Genomic DNA, 17199 nt, shown 5'->3' with positions numbered 1-17199 from the left:
AGGTGGAATTTGTGCCTTGGGAAAGTTTTTAACCTAAGCTGGTAGAAATAAGCTGAGGGGGTCTTTCACGAGGGTCCCCACATCTGTACCCTAGAGTTCAGAGTGGGGAAGGAACCCTGACAACCTCTATTTATTAACGGTCACCAGAACAGAATACACACGCTAAGCATACAGTGCTCACCACTCCCAATAAGACAGATGAACTTTTCTTGGTGGCCAGTCAGGATCAGGTCCATCTGGGGGACTCCAGTTTCTGCACAGGGTCATTGGCAGAGTGTTGAGGTCTGGCAGCTCTGATCTCTGGGGCTGTGTCCTGGAGTTGGCTCCCCAAAGAACTTCCTTTTGGACCCCAGTTTATATAGTGAAACTTGAGCCCTGCTTAGCTCTACCTTAACCAATCATTATATTAAACTGTTACTAACCAATCCTTATATATTGTAATGTAATTCTCTAACCAATTATATCCCAACCCCTTAACTGATTTACACCTAGAAAAATTAATTATATAACAGACAGAAACTGTCAAAGAACCAGACAGAGACCCACCAGAGAAGCGGGGACCATAAAGACAAAACAGTAAAGAAATGGGGATTTCACAACCCCAGCTATTGATAAGTGATTTCTTGTCAGACAGAAAGAAAAACGTAGTTTGGTAGCATTAACCATCTTAAGATCTGGTTCTTTATCTGGTGCTAGTGGGTGCCATTAGGACGGGGTGTCCTTAACAGCCTGACATTGCATTATATTAATGTAATTTAGATAGAACGAGAGGATGTGACTTCCTGCTACTCAACTAATGACTGTTGCTCTTTCAGTCTGGCTGCAGACAAAGGCCGTAGAGTTTTAGGCCTTACAATATGGCTACATGAAAAGGGCCTGATCCTTACATACCAGAGCAGCATGCTCTCCCTGCCACAGTGGGAAATCCCACGCACTGCTATAGGCTGGGGACCAACTGACTAAGGAACAGTTATGCAGAAAAGGACCTGGGGGTTACAGTGGACGAGAAGCTGGATATGAGTCAGCAGTGTGCCCTTGTTGCCAAGAAGACTAACGGCATACTGGGCTGCATTAGTAGGAGCACGTCCAGCAGCTCGAGGGACGTGATTATTCCCCTCTATTCAGCACTGATGAGGCCACATCTGGAGTATTGCACCCAGTTTTGGGCCCCCTGCGACAGAAAGGATGTGGACAAATTCGAGAGAGTCCAGTGGAGGGCAACATAAATAATTAGGGGGATGGGACACATGATTTATGAGGAGACGCTGAGGGAAATGGGATTGTTTAGTCTGCAAAAGAGAAGAATGAGGGGGGATTTGATAGCAGCCTTCAATTACCTGAAGGGGGGTTCCAAAGAGGATAGGGCTCGGCTGTTCTTAGTGGTGGCAGATGACAGAACAAGGCGCAATGATCTCAAGTCGCATTGCAGCAGATTTACGTTGGATATTAGGAAACACTATTTTACTAGGAGGGTGCTGAAGCACTGGAATCGATTACCTAGCGAAGTGGTGGAATCTTCATCATTAGAGGTTTTTAAAGCCGGGCTTGACAAAGCCCTGGCTGGGATAATTTAGTTGGGGTTGGTCCTGCTTTGAGCAGAGGACTGGATTAGATAATCCCCTGAGGTCTCTTCCAATCCTAATCTTTTATGATTCTATGTGGAGTTCAGATGGAATCTTTTCCTGCAGTCAAGCTATTCCTAGGGTCTCTCACACCTTTGTGGATTCTCTGATATTTAATGACACGTTTCAGAGTAGCAGCCGTGTTAGTCTGTATCCGCAAAAAGAACAGGAGTACTTGTGGCACCTTAAAGACTAACAAATTTATTTTAGCATGAGCTTTCGTGAGCTGCAGCTCACTTCTTCGGATGCATAGAATGGCACACACAGACAGGAGATATTTATACATACAGAGAACATGAAAAGGTGGAAGTATGCATACCAACAGGAAGAGTCTAATCAATTGAGATGAGCTATCGTCAGCAGGAGGAAAAAAAACTTTTTGAAGTGATAGTTTTTTTTCCTCCTGCTGACGATAGCTCATCTCAATTGATTAGACTCTTCCTGTTGGTATGCATACTTCCACCTTTTCATGTTCTCTGTATGTATAAATATCTCCTGTCTGTGTGTGCCATTCTATGCATCCGAAGAAGTGAGCTGCAGCTCACGAAAGCTCATGCTAAAATAAATTTGTTAGTCTTTAAGGTGCCACAAGTACTCCTGATATTTAATGAAGTGCGATGGCTGAATGAAACTTTTCCCACATTTCTGAAGTTGTGACCAATGAAGATCTGAGATAAAATAATCAGGTCCCAAGAGTTTTAGTATGGATTTTTTTCATTCTCTTAACAGCACACAGTCTTTGGGTGAAGAATAGGCTAATGAAGTATCCTTCTATTTCCTAAACATCACTGGTAATTAATTATGTGGGATTAACATAAAAGAACGATCCATAAAGCAGTTCATAGACGATTTACCACAAACTTTAAAGAGATATACCATGATATTATTACATAGATGTTTCTTTGAAATGCTCAGTGGTTTGAGCATTGGCCTGCTAAACCTAGGGTTGTGAGTTCAATCCCTGAGGGGGCCATTTAGGGAACTGGGGTATTAAAAAAAACAAAACAAAAAACTGTCTGGCTATTGGTCTTGCTTTGAGCAGGGGGTTGGACTAGATACCTCCTGAGGTCCCCTCCAACCCTGATATTCTATTATTCTAAATGTTAATATTTCCTTTTGATCTCAGAAGTAACAGACTACAGGAACCGTTTGGTTACATCGTTAATCATCTAACATCATCTTCTTCTGGGTCTTTAACAATAGAAGTGTACATTTCAAACTCTACCTCAACTAACATAAAATGGCCCTAATTGCCATTTACATCCTTCTCTAACATGCTTCTAAAGGTTGAAATTAAGTCAATTAACCTGCAACTTGCTTAACCCTTTCTGGCCCCGTGTCACAGAAGTTTAGACCCTGTGTGGATTCTCCCATGTTTCATGAGATGTGATCTGTGTCTGAAACTATTCCCACAGTCCAAACACTTATGGGGTCTCTCTCTCCTCTGTGGATTGCCTGACGTTTAACAAGGACTGATCTCCATGGTAAACTTTCCCCACAGTACAAGTGCTTGTGAGGTCTCTCCCCTGTGTGACTTTTCTCATGTGAAATTTGTACTGACTTAGAACTGAAACATTTCCCACACTCAAGGCATTGATAGGGTTTCTCTCCAGTGTGCCTTCTCACATGTTTATTAAGATCTGAGCACTTACTGAAGCTTTCCCCACTGTACAAGCATTGAAGGGGTTTGTCTCCAGCAGGGTTGGCTCCAGGCACCAGCTAAGGAAGCAAGTGCTTGGGGCGGCCAATATCAAGAGACGGCACTCTGGTCGCTACTGGGGCAGCACGTCCGGGTCTTCAGCGGCAAGTCCCTCAGTCTCTGTCGGAACGAAGGGCCTGCTGCCAAATTGCCGCCGCAGAGTGGAGCGGTGCGATTGCGCTGCCTCGGCTTTTTTATTTTTTTTTGCTGCTTGGGGTGGCAGAAAACGTGGAGCCGGCCCTGGTCTCCAGAATGGATTGTCTGAAGTGTCACAAGCTGTGATCTTAGAATTAATCCTTTCCCAAATTGGAGGCAGTGCCTGGGTGTCTCTTCCTTGGGATTTGTCTGCTGGGCTGTGGGATCTTTGTTTCCTCCCACCCTTTCTTCCCTGAGTGGTTTCCAAGAAGACTCTCTGACATGTGACAATTTCCTCAGGCTTCTCCCTGTTCCAAGCACTGGGGAAAATTCCCTTCAGCTCTTCCCACAAAGATTCCCACCGGTTCCACTTCCCTGGGAACTTCCTCATGATGATTCCCCTCCTCATTCTCACTCCCTCACTCAGCACTCGTCTGTGGCAAACTTCTCTTCACATTGGGCTGGCTAAGGCCTGGCTTTAACCTGCCTCCCTGGTCACAGGCTATTGGCACTGGTGCAAAACCTCTGGGTGTCTCAGCTGGCTGGGCCAGATTTGTAGTGGGGAGAGAGAGAGAGAGAAGGCAAAAGGATAGAGAATATAAGGGGGAGGGAGGCTGGCATAATAGTTTAGACCATTGGGAAGGAAACAGACACATGAGGGGAAGGCTGGCAGCAGAACCTCAAGTCTCACGTGCCAGGGGGAGTTCAGGGTTTAGCTGAAGCCGAAGCAGTTGAGGATGTCGGCTGGTTCCTCTTCTCTGCTTTGCCCTGCTCAGCTTCCCTTTCAGGATCAGGATGATGAAAGCCCAACGGTGCCATGTGGGGCCCAGGAGACAGCGGGTGTGAGACACACCCCAGGGTACAATCTGGACTGTTGTCCTGCTTAAATTCTCCATCCCAGGGCATGTTTTACACTGCTGCCCTGTGTGAACAACAAACCCCTCCACGCTCTGCTCACACACAGCCACCAGCCTGCAAAGTCACTTCTGGCTGCACTGTACTGAGTGCGACTAGCCAGACACTCAGGAACTTACCAAACGACACAGCAACATCAGCCAGTTTTCTCCTCCCAGCCTTGCGCCCCGGGAATGTGCATCTTGGACTGATCAGTCTGGTCACTGGGATGGACAAACTCAGTCATTAGTGGGTCACCCCCACAGAGGGGCCGGATTAGGCCACAGCCTTGTTCTCTCCAGTCAAATACCCCAAACACTCCAATGAAAACACACAGGTCCAGACAAAACACTAACACCACTTTACTAACTGGAGCAAGGGGGTTTTCAGGGATTACAAGGGAGAAGGATGTAAAAGGTCAGAACTGGTTAAAAAAATACAATTTAAACATGCATTTTAAATCCTAAATATTACTAAACTAAGGAAAATGCAAAGCTAACAGGATTTCCCACCCCACCCGCTGTTGCAGGCAGTTCACAGTTCTGAGTACCCAGGCTGGATTCCTTCCAGCCTTGGCCTGCCCTCCCCACTCCACGGCCCCTGTTGCCTTTCAAGCCATCTTGTTGCCTTCTGTAAAGATGGGAGAGGAGAGGTGAAAATGGAGGCAATTCTCCCCTGTGCTTTTGTACCACTCTCCTCTTTGAAGTTCACCCCCCAACCAGGGGGCAGGTGACAATCAGTCTGTGGCCTGAGCGTCCAGCCGTCCTTCAGGGCAGGGGTTCTCAACCTTTCTCTGGCTGAGGCCCCCTTCTGCATCCTATAAAAATGCCAGGGCCCAAGCGGGGGAGAGGCGGGGAGGGGTGGAGGAGCATGGGGCACCAGGCCAGGGGACACCCTTGGGCGTAGGCATAGTTTTACTTCTGGGGGGGAGGGCAGGGGGGTAAGGGTTGGCAGGGCTCAAGCCAGCTCTGCACAGCAGGGTCCAGGGAGGGCGCGGCACCTCCACCCCGACTCACTCAGGAGGCCACCCAGTCTGGGTAGTGGGGGGATGCAACCAAAAAAATGTAACTCAGTGGGGGGGGGGACTCAGCTTAAAAAGTTTGAAAACCGCTCAAGTTATGGGCAGGGGTGTAGCTAAGGGCTGTGTACAGATAGGGGGGTAGCTTGGGGTGCAGGCAGGGGGATAGCTAGGGGCTGTGTGCAGGCAGGGGGTAGCTGGGGGTGCAGGCAGGGGGGTAGCTAGGGGCTGTGTGCAGGCAGGGGGTAGCTCGGGGTGCAGGCAGGGGGTAGCTGGGCTGTGTGCAGGCAGGGGGTAGCTCGGGGTGCAGGCAGGGGGGTAGCTAGGGGCTGTGTGCAGGCAGGGGGTAGCTCGGGGCTGTGTGCAGGCAGGGGGTAGCTCGGGGTGCAGGCAGGGGGGTAGCTCGGGGTGCAGGCAGGGGGTAGCTCTTGGTGCAGGCAGGGGGGTAGCTAGGGGCTGTGTGCAGGCAGGGGGTAGCTCGGGGTGCAGGCAGGGGGGTAGCTAGGGGCTGTGTACAGGCAGGGGGTAGCTCTTGGTGCAGGCAGGGGGGTAGCTAGGGGCTGTGTGCAGGCAGGGGGTAGCTCGAGGTGCAGGCAGGGGGATAGCTAGGGGCTGTGTACAGATAGGGGGGTAGCTCGGGGTGCAGGCCGAGGGGTAGCCGGCTTTAGGGATGGGGGGCCCTGCCGGCTTCAGCTCTGCAATGCTCCCGGATGGGGCGGGGAGGCCCAGGAAAGTTGACAGACACATTTTAACCAGACAATAATATTCAGCAGATGATGACTTTTCCTATGATACCTCACAAGACATGCTTTGTAGATTTATCATTTTGTAAGTGTGGTGACCATAATAGTGCAGACCAGTGGTTCTCAAAGGTGTTTCATCACCCCCCCACACACCACCCCAACTTTGTGTCTGTGGTCATTTACGTCCCCACTCTCACAAGCACATATATCGCCACCCAGCTCTAACGGCAGAGTAGTTGCTGGCGATGCGCCCAGCTCTGTAGGCCTCCAATAGCAGCACAGAAGTGAGGGTGGCAACGTGAAAAGTGATGTTCCTCAATAAGCAGACTTATCACCCCATTGACACCTACTTCTGTGCTGCCGCTCCACCTGGGTTTGAGAGCTTGAGCATTTATCCCCACCTCCCAGATGGGCCTGTTCCTCCTTCATGAGCCCCAACCACCTGGGGACGACAGCCAGTGCTCTTAAAAAAAAACAACCCACACTGATCACGCCTCCCTTGACACATTCCTGTCCCTCCATTGGGAGGCTCTGGCCACAGTTTGAGAATTGCTAGTGTAGAGAGTCACTGTGAGGATTGGTAGCCAAGATGGTAACACCTACTCCTTTCTGTCTCTGGAATCCCCACAGAAAATGTCCGAGCAGGAGAGGGGAACAGATCCGATTAACACTAACCTCACAAAACACATTTCGGTGATTTCAGCTATAAACATTCCCTCCATCCTTCAGCCCTACCCCTAGTGAGTTCAATGTGACTGAGCTAGAATTGGGCAGGTGGCAGGGGCGACGGGTATAATCTCTGAATTATTGATCCCTGAATTAACAGAACACAGGAACCCTTGGGATAAATTGTTAACCTCTAACAAGATACAGCTAAACATAGACCACTACAGTTACCCCTCTTCTTCCAAATCTTTAACAATACACGTTTACATTTCAAACTCTAGCTTATCTAAGGTGGACACACTTCTGAAATCTCTCTCTAAAGGTTGACCTGAGTCAATTTCATGCAAGTTGCTTAACCCTTTCTTGCCATGTGTTGCACAAGTTTAGAACTTGTGTGGATTCTCCCATGTTTAATGAGATCTGACCTCCATATGAAACTCTTTCCACAGTCCAAGCACTTGTGTGGTCTCTCTCCTATATGGATTGCCTTATGATAACCAAGCGCTGATCTCCAAGTGAAACTTTTCCCTCAGTCCAAGCACTTATGGGGTCTCTCCTGTGTGGATTGCCTCATGATTAACAAGGTCTATCTTCCGCTTGAAACGTTTCCCACAGTAAAAGCACTTGTGGGGTTTCTCGCATATATGGATTGCCTGATGTTTAACAAGGGTTGACCTCTCTATGAAACTTTTCCCACAGTCCAAGCACTTGTGTCTCTCCCCTGTGTGGGTTGCCTTATGTTTCACAAGGGTTGACCTCTGTCTGAAACTTTTCCCACAATCCAAGCACTTGTGGGGTCTCTCTTCTGTGTGGGTTGCCTGATGTTGAACAAGACTTGACCTTTGTATGAAACTTTTCCCACAATCCAAGCACTTGTGGGGTCTCTCTCCTGTGTGGGTTGCCTTATGTTGAACAAGCGCCGACCTCTGCCTAAAACTTTTTCCACAATCCAAGCACTTGTGGGGTCTCTCTCCTGTGTGGATTGCCCGATGATTAACAAGCGCTGACCTCCATGTGAAACTTTTCCCACAGTCCACACACCTATGGGGTCTCTCTCCTGTGTGGATTGCCTGATGATTAACAAGCGCTGACCTCCATGTGAAACTTTTCCCACAGTCCAAACACTTATGGGGTCTCTCTCCAGTGTGGATTGCCTGATGATTAACAAGGTCTGACTTCCGCTTGAAACTTTTCCCACAGTCTAAGCACTTATGGGATCTCTCTCCTCTGTGGCTTTTCTTATGTGAATTTAGTACTGACTTTGAACTGAAACATTTCCCGCACTCAAGGCACTGAATGGGCTTCTCATCAGTGTGGCTTCTCCCGTGGTTATTAAGATCTGAGCGGTTACTGAAGCTTTCCCCACGGTCCAAGCATTGAAGGGGTTTCTCTCCAGTATGGATTGTCTGATGTGTAACAAGTTGTGATCTCACAATGAATCCTTTCCCACACTGCAGGCGGTGACAGGGTGTCTCTTCATTGGGATTTGTCTGCTGCGCTCTGGGATCCTCCTCTCCTCCCCTGCCATTAATAGATTCATCCACTCTCTTCCTTGGGTGGTTTCCCAAAAGCCTCTTTGACCTGTGCCAATTTCCCAATGCTTCTCCCTTCTCCCACCAATGGGAAAAATTCCCTTCAGCTCTTCCCACAAAGGTCCCCTGTGGTCTCACTTCCCCAGGAACTTCCTCATGATGATTCTCCTCCTCGTTTTCACTCCCTTGCTCAGCACCTGCTGGGAGAGACAAGATCCATAAACCTGGAAATCCTGGACGCCCCATCATCTCAAGCATTGGCACCTTAACAGCAGGATTGTCTGGCTATGTGGACTCTCTCCTCAGGCCCTATGCTACCAGCACCCCCAGCTATCTTCGAGACACCACTGATTTCCTGAGGAAACTACAATCCATCGGTGATCTTCCAGAAAACACCATTCTGGCCACTATGGATGTGGAAGCCCTCTACACCAACATTCCACACAAAGATGGACTACAAGCCATCAGGAACAGTATCCCCGATAATATCACGGCTAACCTGGTGGCTGAACTTTGTGACTTTGTCCTCACCCACAACTATTTCACATTTGGGGACAATATATATCTTCAGGTCAGTGGCACTGCTATGGGTACCCGCATGGCCCCTCAGTATGCCAACATCTTTATGGCTGACTTAGAACAACGCTTCCTTAGCTCTCGTTCCCTAACGCCCCTACTCTACTTGCGCTACATTGATGACATCTTCATCATCTGGACTCATGGAAAAGAAGCCCTCGAGGAATTCCACCGTGATTTTAACAATTTCCATCCCACCATCAACCTCAGCCTAGACCAATCCACACAAGCGGTCCATTTCCTAGACACCACTGTGCTAATAAACGATGGTCACATAAATACCACCCTATACCGGAAACCCACTGACCGCTATACTTACTTACATGCCTCCAGCTTCCATCCCGGACACACCACATGATCCATTGTCTACAGCCAAGCTCTACGATACAACCGTATTTGCTCCAATCCCTCAGACAGAGATAAACACCTATAAGATCTCTATCAAGCATTCTTAAAACTACAATACCCACCTGCTGAAGTGAAAAAACAGATTGACAGAGCCAGAAGAGTACCCAGAAGCCACCTACTACAGGACAGGCCTAAAAAAGAAAATAACAGAACGCCGCTAGCCATAACCTACAGCCCCCAACTAAAACCTCTCCAGCGCATCATCAAAGATTTACAACCTATCCTTAAAGATGATCCCTCACTCTCACAGATCTTGGGAGACAGGCCAGTCCTCGCTTATAGACAGCCTCCCAACCTGAAGCAAATACTCACCAGCAACCGCACACCATACAACATAAACACTAACCCAGGAACCTATCCTTGCAACAAAGCCCGATGCCAGCTCTGTCCACATATCCATTCAAGTGACACCATCATAGGACCCTATCACATCAGCCACGCCATCAGGGGTTCGTACACCTGCACATCTACCAACGTGATATATGCCATCATGTGCCAGCAATGCCCCTCTGCCATGTACATTGGCCAAACCGGACAGTCTCTATGCAAAAGTATAAATGGACATCAGGAATCATAACATTCAAAAACCAGTGGGAGAACACTTCAACCTCTCTAACCACTCAGTGACAGACTTGAAGGTGGCAATTTTGCAACAAAAAAACAGACTCCAAAGAGAAACTGCTGAACTCGAATTAATATGCAAATTAGATACAATTAACACTGGCCTAAACAGAGACTGGGAATGGTTGGGTCATTACACTAATTGAATCTATTTCCCTATGTTAAGTTCTCCTCACACCTTCAATGGGCCATCTTAATTATCACTTCAAAAAGTTTTTTTTCCCTCCTGCTGATGATAGCTCATCTCGATTGATTAGACTTTTCCTGTTGGTATGCATACTTCCACCTTTTCATGTTCTCTGTATGTATAAATATCTCCTGTCTGTGTGTTCCATTCTATGCATCCAAAGAAGTGAGCTGTAGCTCAGGAAAGCTCATGCTAAAATAAATTTGTTAGTGTTTAAGGTGCCACAAGTACTCCTGTTCTTAATCCAGACAGGAGTCATTGTGCTGGGGAGAAAGAGGAATAGCACAAAGGAAAAACCCAACACAAAGACTGAGCAGTTGGACTCCGCCTCCAGATCCCACCCAAACACTCACAGGGAAGGAAAGATGGGAAGGAAACTCCTGCAGCTAACAGGATGGCTGGAAAGTCGTGAGCGATATCTGCTGACTCCAGCCCTGCTCTGGGTGAGATGAGAAAGAACTGAGGGTGTTACTCACACCATATTTGGGGATTCTCAACTTTTTCCTTCATTCCCTAGATGGTTTCTGTGTCAGTCCTCACCTGTGCGGGTACATCTCGGAAGCTTTCTTTCCTCGCAGGCCTGGAGATCGGGCACCCACGGCTCTTCCCCTCGTTCCAGCTGGACAATCAGCTCAGGTTTGGGAATGGGAAATCCTGTGCAGAGGGTGGAATCAGACTGGATCAGGGTGCATGGAGCATTCGTCACAAAGGACATTCTGTGAGTGGAATGTTTCCCTGTGCTCTGCTGAAGGAACGTGGACTCCAAGAGGATGGGAAAATGGTCACTGAGCCCCCATGGACAGAGGAAGTTGTCTGGGGAGGTGAGTTGAATTATTACTACACCTTCGCTAGGCGTTCCCAGGATCTGTGCACTCTGGGGGCCTTGCTGACTCACACACGGCTCTGGATTTAAACCCCTGCCTCTTTCTAAACCTGCAGAGCCCAGAGCCCTCCCCAGGGCTGGAGCTAGTCCCAACGAGGGAGGTGAACGGGGATTTTGTGTGCAGCCGAGAAACAACAGAGACAGGACAATGCTGGATTTATGCTTCTTTGAAAGTTGGAGTGGTGGGGATGGTTTAACTCAGGCCTGCACAACTTGTAAAGCAGTGAAGGCCATATTACTCCAAAGAAAACAGCTGAGGGCCAAAACCCACCACCCCCCGCCCCGAAACACCTCCCCAGCACCACCCAGCCCACCCCCTGAATCCTTCCCCTAGCGCCGCCCACCCAGAAATAAACCTTCGTAATATGTTATAGTGGGCCCTAAGGTAGGATAATTAAGGTAAAAGAAAAATGTCTTTTTGCTAGAAGTAGAATAAGATCTTCCCCCCACTTTGTAATCAATTGCCCTGTTGAATGAACGAGGTGTGAAGGAGGAAGGCGTGGAAGGCAGCACCTCCAGGCAGCTGCAACCCTTGGAGAGGGGCTGGGAGCCGGACCAAGGACAATCACACTTGTCAAGTGGGCTGACTAGAGAAGAGCAGAGGTACTGACGGCCTCGGGGGTTAGAAGCAAGCGCCTTCCTTTGGGAACACCCTCTTTGCAGCATTGGGACAGCCCTCAGCCCAGAGAAAAATGGCAAAAAGGACCAATTTTTATGAGAGACAAGATCAGTAGAACAAGTCAGCCACCGACTTGCCACTTGCTTCCTCACCCCCACCAAGTATAAAGCCCCCCCGCCACTGCTCCCCTGGCTTGTCATCCCCCCACCCCCCAGGCTCGCTTACTCACCCCTCCGCAGCCCGCTCGCCTTCTCAGCCCCCTACCCACCCTGGCTTGCCTACTCACCGCCCGCTCGCCTTCTCAGCCCCCCTCCCCCACCCCCCCCACTGCCCGTCCACTCACCTCCTCAGCCCCCCTTCCCTGCCGCCAGCTCACCTGCCTGACCACCGCCGGCCTCTTACCTTCTGCTGCTGGCTCACCCTCACTCCCCAGCCTGCCACTGGACTCTTCACCACCCAGCTCAGCCGCCGGCCGGCCAGCCAGCCAGCCAGCCAGCGGCTTGCCCCACCCCACCGCTTGCCTACCCACGGGCCCGTATGTTGTGCAATTAGGTTTTGACACCCATGTCCCACTGGAGAGGGCACGGAGATGCAAGTCTCTCTCACATGGCAGCTGTGCATTGTGGAACCCAACTGCCTCTGATCTACCTGAGCAGGGAAGATTCAGATAAGCAGACCACACGGCTTCTAATATCCGAGGGGACGGGAATCCCTTACCCAGAGAGATCACCATCTCATAGTTCTCCTGCATGACGTCCCTGTAGAGGGCTCTCTGAGCGGGGTCCAGCAGAGCCCCCTGCCCCTGTGTGAAATACACAGCCACCTCCTCGAAGGTCACCGGCATCTGAAACAACAAGAGTCCCCCACTCAGCACCTGCTGCCCCAGCCACAATCCCACTAGTCATGGGGGAGAAGGGCCAGAGAAGCAGAATCCTCCCCGCACCCTGCTCAGAGCAGCCAGGAGGCTTCAGGGGGTGGGAGAAGGTGAGAACTCCTTGTCCCCCCCAGAACATGGAGCAGGGCAGGGTCTCCTCATTTCCCACTTGCCTGCTGGACACAGGCTGATACGGGAAGCAGAGCTCTGAGCAGGGGACAGGGATCTCGACAACTTCCATTTGTATTTCACAGCAGCCTGTACCCAGTGGGGTCAGGCACCACCAGTGGGAGTCTGATCAGTTTTCCCAGCCCTGTCTTGAAAATCCCCTACCTTAGGTGGCTCCATCGCAGCCATTTCCCTTCCCTGTCCCCTGGAAGACGGGACGATCTGGAGCAACTTGTGGATGTGATTCCTCAGCCTGTCGGGGTGAGAGGGGTGATGGGGGTGGTCCCAGAAGGGGCTTGAGTCCATGTCACACCCCGATTCCCCCCAGGCTCTCTCCCTGCAGACAGACGCTCTGGACTCTGCCACGCTGGGAAAACCCTCAGTCACTTTATCCCAACACAGACCCGGCCCCTCCCCCCAGCACGGAACCCCTAAGACACCTTTAACCCCCCCAGGGACAGAGTCACTAAGACAAATGCTAGAAAGGAGCAGAATCAATGGAGCCTCTTTGGGGGATCCCCCCTGACATTGGCCCCAAGGGCAGCGTGTCCCCCCCAGCAGCAAAGGGACTTGGCTGGGGCAGGACCTGGCTTCTCCTCTGTCAGCTCCTCCCCTTGTTCCCAGGGGAGTCAGTCTGTCGGGCTGGAGGTGGGGGTGCAGTGAATGGATCCAGGCAGGGCTGGGAGCTGGGAACCTCCCTCCCCACTTCCTGCTGCCCCTTTTGGTCTCACCCCTCCCCTTTCCTGCCCAGCCCCAGCGCTTCCTCCCAGGTCTCCCCATCACCTCCAGGCTGCGGCTCAGGGGCTGGTGTGGGCAGAGCCCGGGGCTGCTGCGGGGGCTGGTTCCAGGCACGGTGAAAGGCCCCACCTGGGCTGGCCCGGGGTGGGGTGGGTGGTTAATGAAGGTCTGTCCTGGTACAGCCCCAGCTGGGGAGCAGCAGTTTCAGCACCAGCCTCCTCCTCTCCCTTAGTCAGAACCGGAGCCCTCTGCTGGCAGCAGCGAATTCCTGAGCCTCCCTGTCCTGCTCCTGAAGCCCCCAGGGACAGGCAGACAGAGGCTGATCCCATTGGCCCATCCCCCATGCCAGAGCCAGCAGTGACTCCGGTCTGACTCCGGTGTGGCTGAGATCTGGATCCTGCCTGGAAATCAGACCAGGGCCCTGTGCAGCCCCCAACACTCAGGAGAGACAGACCCCACCAGCACAGGTGTGTCTGAAAATAACACACTGGGAGCGGGGGGGGTGTGGGGGGGTAAGGGAAGGGGGGTGTCTGGATATTTGCCTTGTAGCTTCTGACCCCGTCTGGCTGCTGGGTGGGGGCAGCCCCTCGTCCTCTTCTCCTGCCCCATGGGGCGGGGGAGCTGCCTCGTGTCTCTCCCCACCCCTTTTCCCCGCCCCCTTCCCTCTTTCTCTCCGTTCCCCAGCTAGTCTGGCTCTCAGTCTCCCCCCACCACATCCCCCCTTTCCCTCGCAGTGACCCCCCCCCCGAGTTTCTCTCAATTGCAGCCCTGTTCCCATCCGCCCCATAAACCTCCACGATTCCCCTACATCGCCCCACCCCCCCTTCAGCGCCCCTCCAACATTCCTGTTCCCCACTTATCCACCCCCGCCCCTCTTCCCGCTCCCCGCCCCGCCGGGAGCTGGCGGCAGCTTTCCCGGGCCCCGGGCGGGAATCGCAGCCAGCTCCGCTGGGAGCAGCCTGGGGCCAAACCTCCCCCTGCAGCCCGGGGTGCCGGGGGGGGGGGCGGGTCTCTCTCACCTTCCCTCCGAGCGGGGCCCCCCGGGGCAGGGGCCGGGCCGGGCCGGGGGCTCTGCCCTGGGAGAGGCTCCTGGGGCGGGGGGGGGAGCAGCGGGAAGGGCCCTGCTGGAGATTCCCCTCTCCCGGCTGCAGCCAGGGCTCCGGGCTCCCAGCACCAGCCGCCCCCCGGGGCTCGGGGATCTCGCCAGGAGCCTGGGAGCCAGAGTCACCGCAGCGGCTGCGAGTCACTTCCTGCTGCGAGCCCAGCGCTCGCTGCCCCAGAGCTGCCCCCCCACCCCCGCTGCTCCTGGGTCCTAGCAATAAACCCACCAAGTAGCTTCTCCTCTCTGTGTCCGGCTCCTGTTCCACTCACAGACTTTAAGGTCAGAAGGGACCATCATGAGCATCTACCTATGGGGTTCTTACCTCCAATTTTTTCCTGGTCTCAGAGTGTGGCCAGCATCTCTCACTGGTGGCTGCTCTGCCACTTTTTCTTAAAATACTTCATTAACTTTAGGACAAACCAATACATATGCTCTTGGGTAAGTGGGGAAAACAGTCCTGCTTTTGTGGGGAACATTCCTGGCTTATTCACAGCCCCGGTGGACATGGGAAAGGATCTGAGTCCTCGCTCCCACTCCCTTCACCCAGAGGCCTGCCTGACCTCATGGACTCCCCTTCCACTTTGGTCCCCGGAACCCCAAGGCTGGGCCCAGGACTCCTGAGGGGCTCGATCCCCAATCTGGTTGTGATCATTCAGGACAGGTGTCCCCATTGTGGGGTGCTTCCCTGAATGCTTCCTTGACCGTTGCACAGAGTTCAGAACAAATACAATCAATTAAACAGTAAGTAATAAAAAAAAAAAGGAGAAAAGTGGGAAAGATTAAAGGAAAACACATCACCTCGCTCTGGGGGGGGGAACCACAACCAGCATCTCTGGAATGTCAGGGCAGTTCATAGACTGTTCCTCCCATGTCCCAGGCCTCCTGCAGGGATGCTGTGGGTCAGACACTTACTCTGGTGGTGGCCACACGCCCTCAGGCTCTAGATGGTAGGACCCTTCTTCCTAGATCAGCCTCTCCCCCACCGAATCTGGCCTGCAAGGCCCCTTGGCTGAAGGCATCTCCTTGCCCAGGGTCCCCTTGGTTCACTGCTCCCGACTGCTCCAGTTTCCCTCTGCCACAGCACTGCTGCTGCTCTGCCTCCAGCCCATCTCTCCTTGGCACCTCCCACTCTGCTCTGGCTCAGCCAGCTCCAGCTCACACAGATGATGGGACCCCGGGCTGCTGACTCCCTCATTGGCCTGCCAGTCCTGGCAATCAGGCTGACCCAGAGCACTGGCCCCTCCCCATTGTCAGTCTCAGGATCTTGATTTCTCATTGGCCCTTCCCCTTTCTTTTGGTACTAAGAGATGGCCAAGCAACACCCCCTCCCTCCCTCCATTAAGGTTCGGTTAAGGGGCTCCCTCTTTAGGGGGCTGAAGACCAAATGGAGGCATCTCCCATGGGTTTAAAAAGACTTTCTCTTGTGGGTGGAGACCCCCCCTCCTCACTCCTGTGCAAAGTCCAGCTCCAAGATGGAGTTCTGGAGTCACCTGGGCAAGTCACATGTCCATGCATGACTCACAGTCTTCACAGACAGAAGCCATTGTTCACATGGTATCTTGTATGCCTCCAGGAAGACTTCTCATGTGGATTGGAGCATTCCAAGATGCATTGTTCCCCAAGTGCTTCCTGATCCGGTACTTAACCTTGTGCATTCCTTCCTAAAGAAGCTGACCAAATGCCTCACAAAGAAACCAAGCAAGTATACAGCCCATATTCTTAACCTCAAGTACAAAATGATACGTGTGTACAAATAGGATGAATAGATACAGTAGACCATAACCTTTACAGAGAGATGTTACATGGCACAGGCAGCACAAACCATATTCCAGTTATGTCATATTCCCATAAAGCTTTATGGGAGGTACCATCACACCCTCCCCCTGAGCTTACTGCCAGAGACACTGTCCATGGTGGAGGTGGTACCTGTAAAATTCCTGTTTGTCTTTGGTCACATTCCTTTTCAGTGCCTTGAAACAATATGATGTCATTCCTAGGGGTTCTAGCTAGTTTTGGGGTTCCTGGTCCCTAGATGCCTGAAAACAGGTTGGGGTGTAGTATTGCTAACAGAATGCAGACAGCAATATCTGTTAAAGTGGAGGTGTCTTGACATTTAGCCACCAATGCCATGAGGTGGCATGCCTCAGTTTCCCCTTCTACACAGCAGCATGGGCCTGTTATGATTTTGCTGCTGTGCCAAGCTTCCAGTCTGTTTACAGGTATAGGCTGAAAAGTAACATGCTTGGGGGGCTGTCTTGTCACCATCCCTAGCATGTACAACAGTTTCTGCCACAAATCAGGTATATCCCACATCTATAACAGGTTTACCACTAGTATGAATTCTTTTGTTTTATCTCATAGGTGAATTAGCAAAAGACACAAGGTTAACAGCAAATCTACGGTGGACAGGCTTCGTTCGCTCAATTTGACTTGTTTAGCGTCTGTTGCATTTTCCCAGTTCTCTGTGCCCTCTGGTAGACACTCTGATGCAGATTCTTCTGCCTCTTTGGGGAAGGCTTTTAATTCAGGCATGTGTTTGGGTCTTTGGCCAGGAAAGGGTGTACTGCAAGCATGCCTGCCCTCGGCCCCTCCCTCTGGAATTTCTGTGGGCTGGACCCACCCACGCAGAGATCCCCCCCCCCAAGATAGTTTTATCTCTTACAAGTGTAGCAAGAACAACATCTTTCAATGGGGTGCTCTGGACCCCTTTGGAC

General features: G+C 51.6%; 1 protein-coding gene and 1 long non-coding RNA gene across 2 annotated transcripts; both read right to left on the bottom strand.

Annotated features, from left to right (window-relative positions):
- Positions 1–5899: 5899 nt before the first annotated feature.
- On the bottom strand, positions 5900–12373 carry LOC123345494 (zinc finger protein 501-like). The gene is made up of 3 exons (XM_044982451.1): positions 12321–12373; positions 10642–10755; positions 5900–8506 (listed from the first exon to the last, which is right to left on the bottom strand). The coding sequence occupies exons 1-3, from the start codon at positions 12352–12354 to the stop codon at positions 7320–7322; spliced, it is 1335 nt and encodes a 444-aa protein (XP_044838386.1). The 5' UTR covers positions 12355–12373; the 3' UTR covers positions 5900–7319.
- A 28-nt stretch (positions 12374–12401) lies between these two features.
- On the bottom strand, positions 12402–15532 carry LOC123345506. Its single transcript, XR_006572794.1, has 3 exons — positions 15398–15532; positions 12811–12898; positions 12402–12447 (listed from the first exon to the last, which is right to left on the bottom strand). It is a non-coding gene; the product is annotated as an uncharacterized LOC123345506 (long non-coding RNA).
- Between the last annotated feature and the right edge of the window lie 1667 nt (positions 15533–17199).

This window comes from Mauremys mutica, chromosome 12, assembly GCF_020497125.1.
Source record: "Mauremys mutica isolate MM-2020 ecotype Southern chromosome 12, ASM2049712v1, whole genome shotgun sequence".
NCBI lineage: Eukaryota > Metazoa > Chordata > Testudines > Geoemydidae > Mauremys > Mauremys mutica.
Note: the sequence above shows the minus strand (reverse complement) of the source record. Positions and strands in the feature narration are given on the sequence as shown.

Bases quoted from the DNA above. Each gene is read 5' to 3' on its own strand.
- LOC123345494 (XM_044982451.1), bottom strand. From the start codon at position 12,354: ATGCAGGAGAACTATGAGATGGTGATCTCTCTGG. The intron at 10,756-12,320 runs GTAAGGGATTCC...CCCTCTGCACAG, and splicing joins TGAGATGGTGATCTCTCTGG to GATTTCCCATTCCCAAACCT. The intron at 8,507-10,641 runs GTGAGGACTGAC...CTCTCCCAGCAG, and splicing joins TCCGAGATGTACCCGCACAG to GTGCTGAGCAAGGGAGTGAA.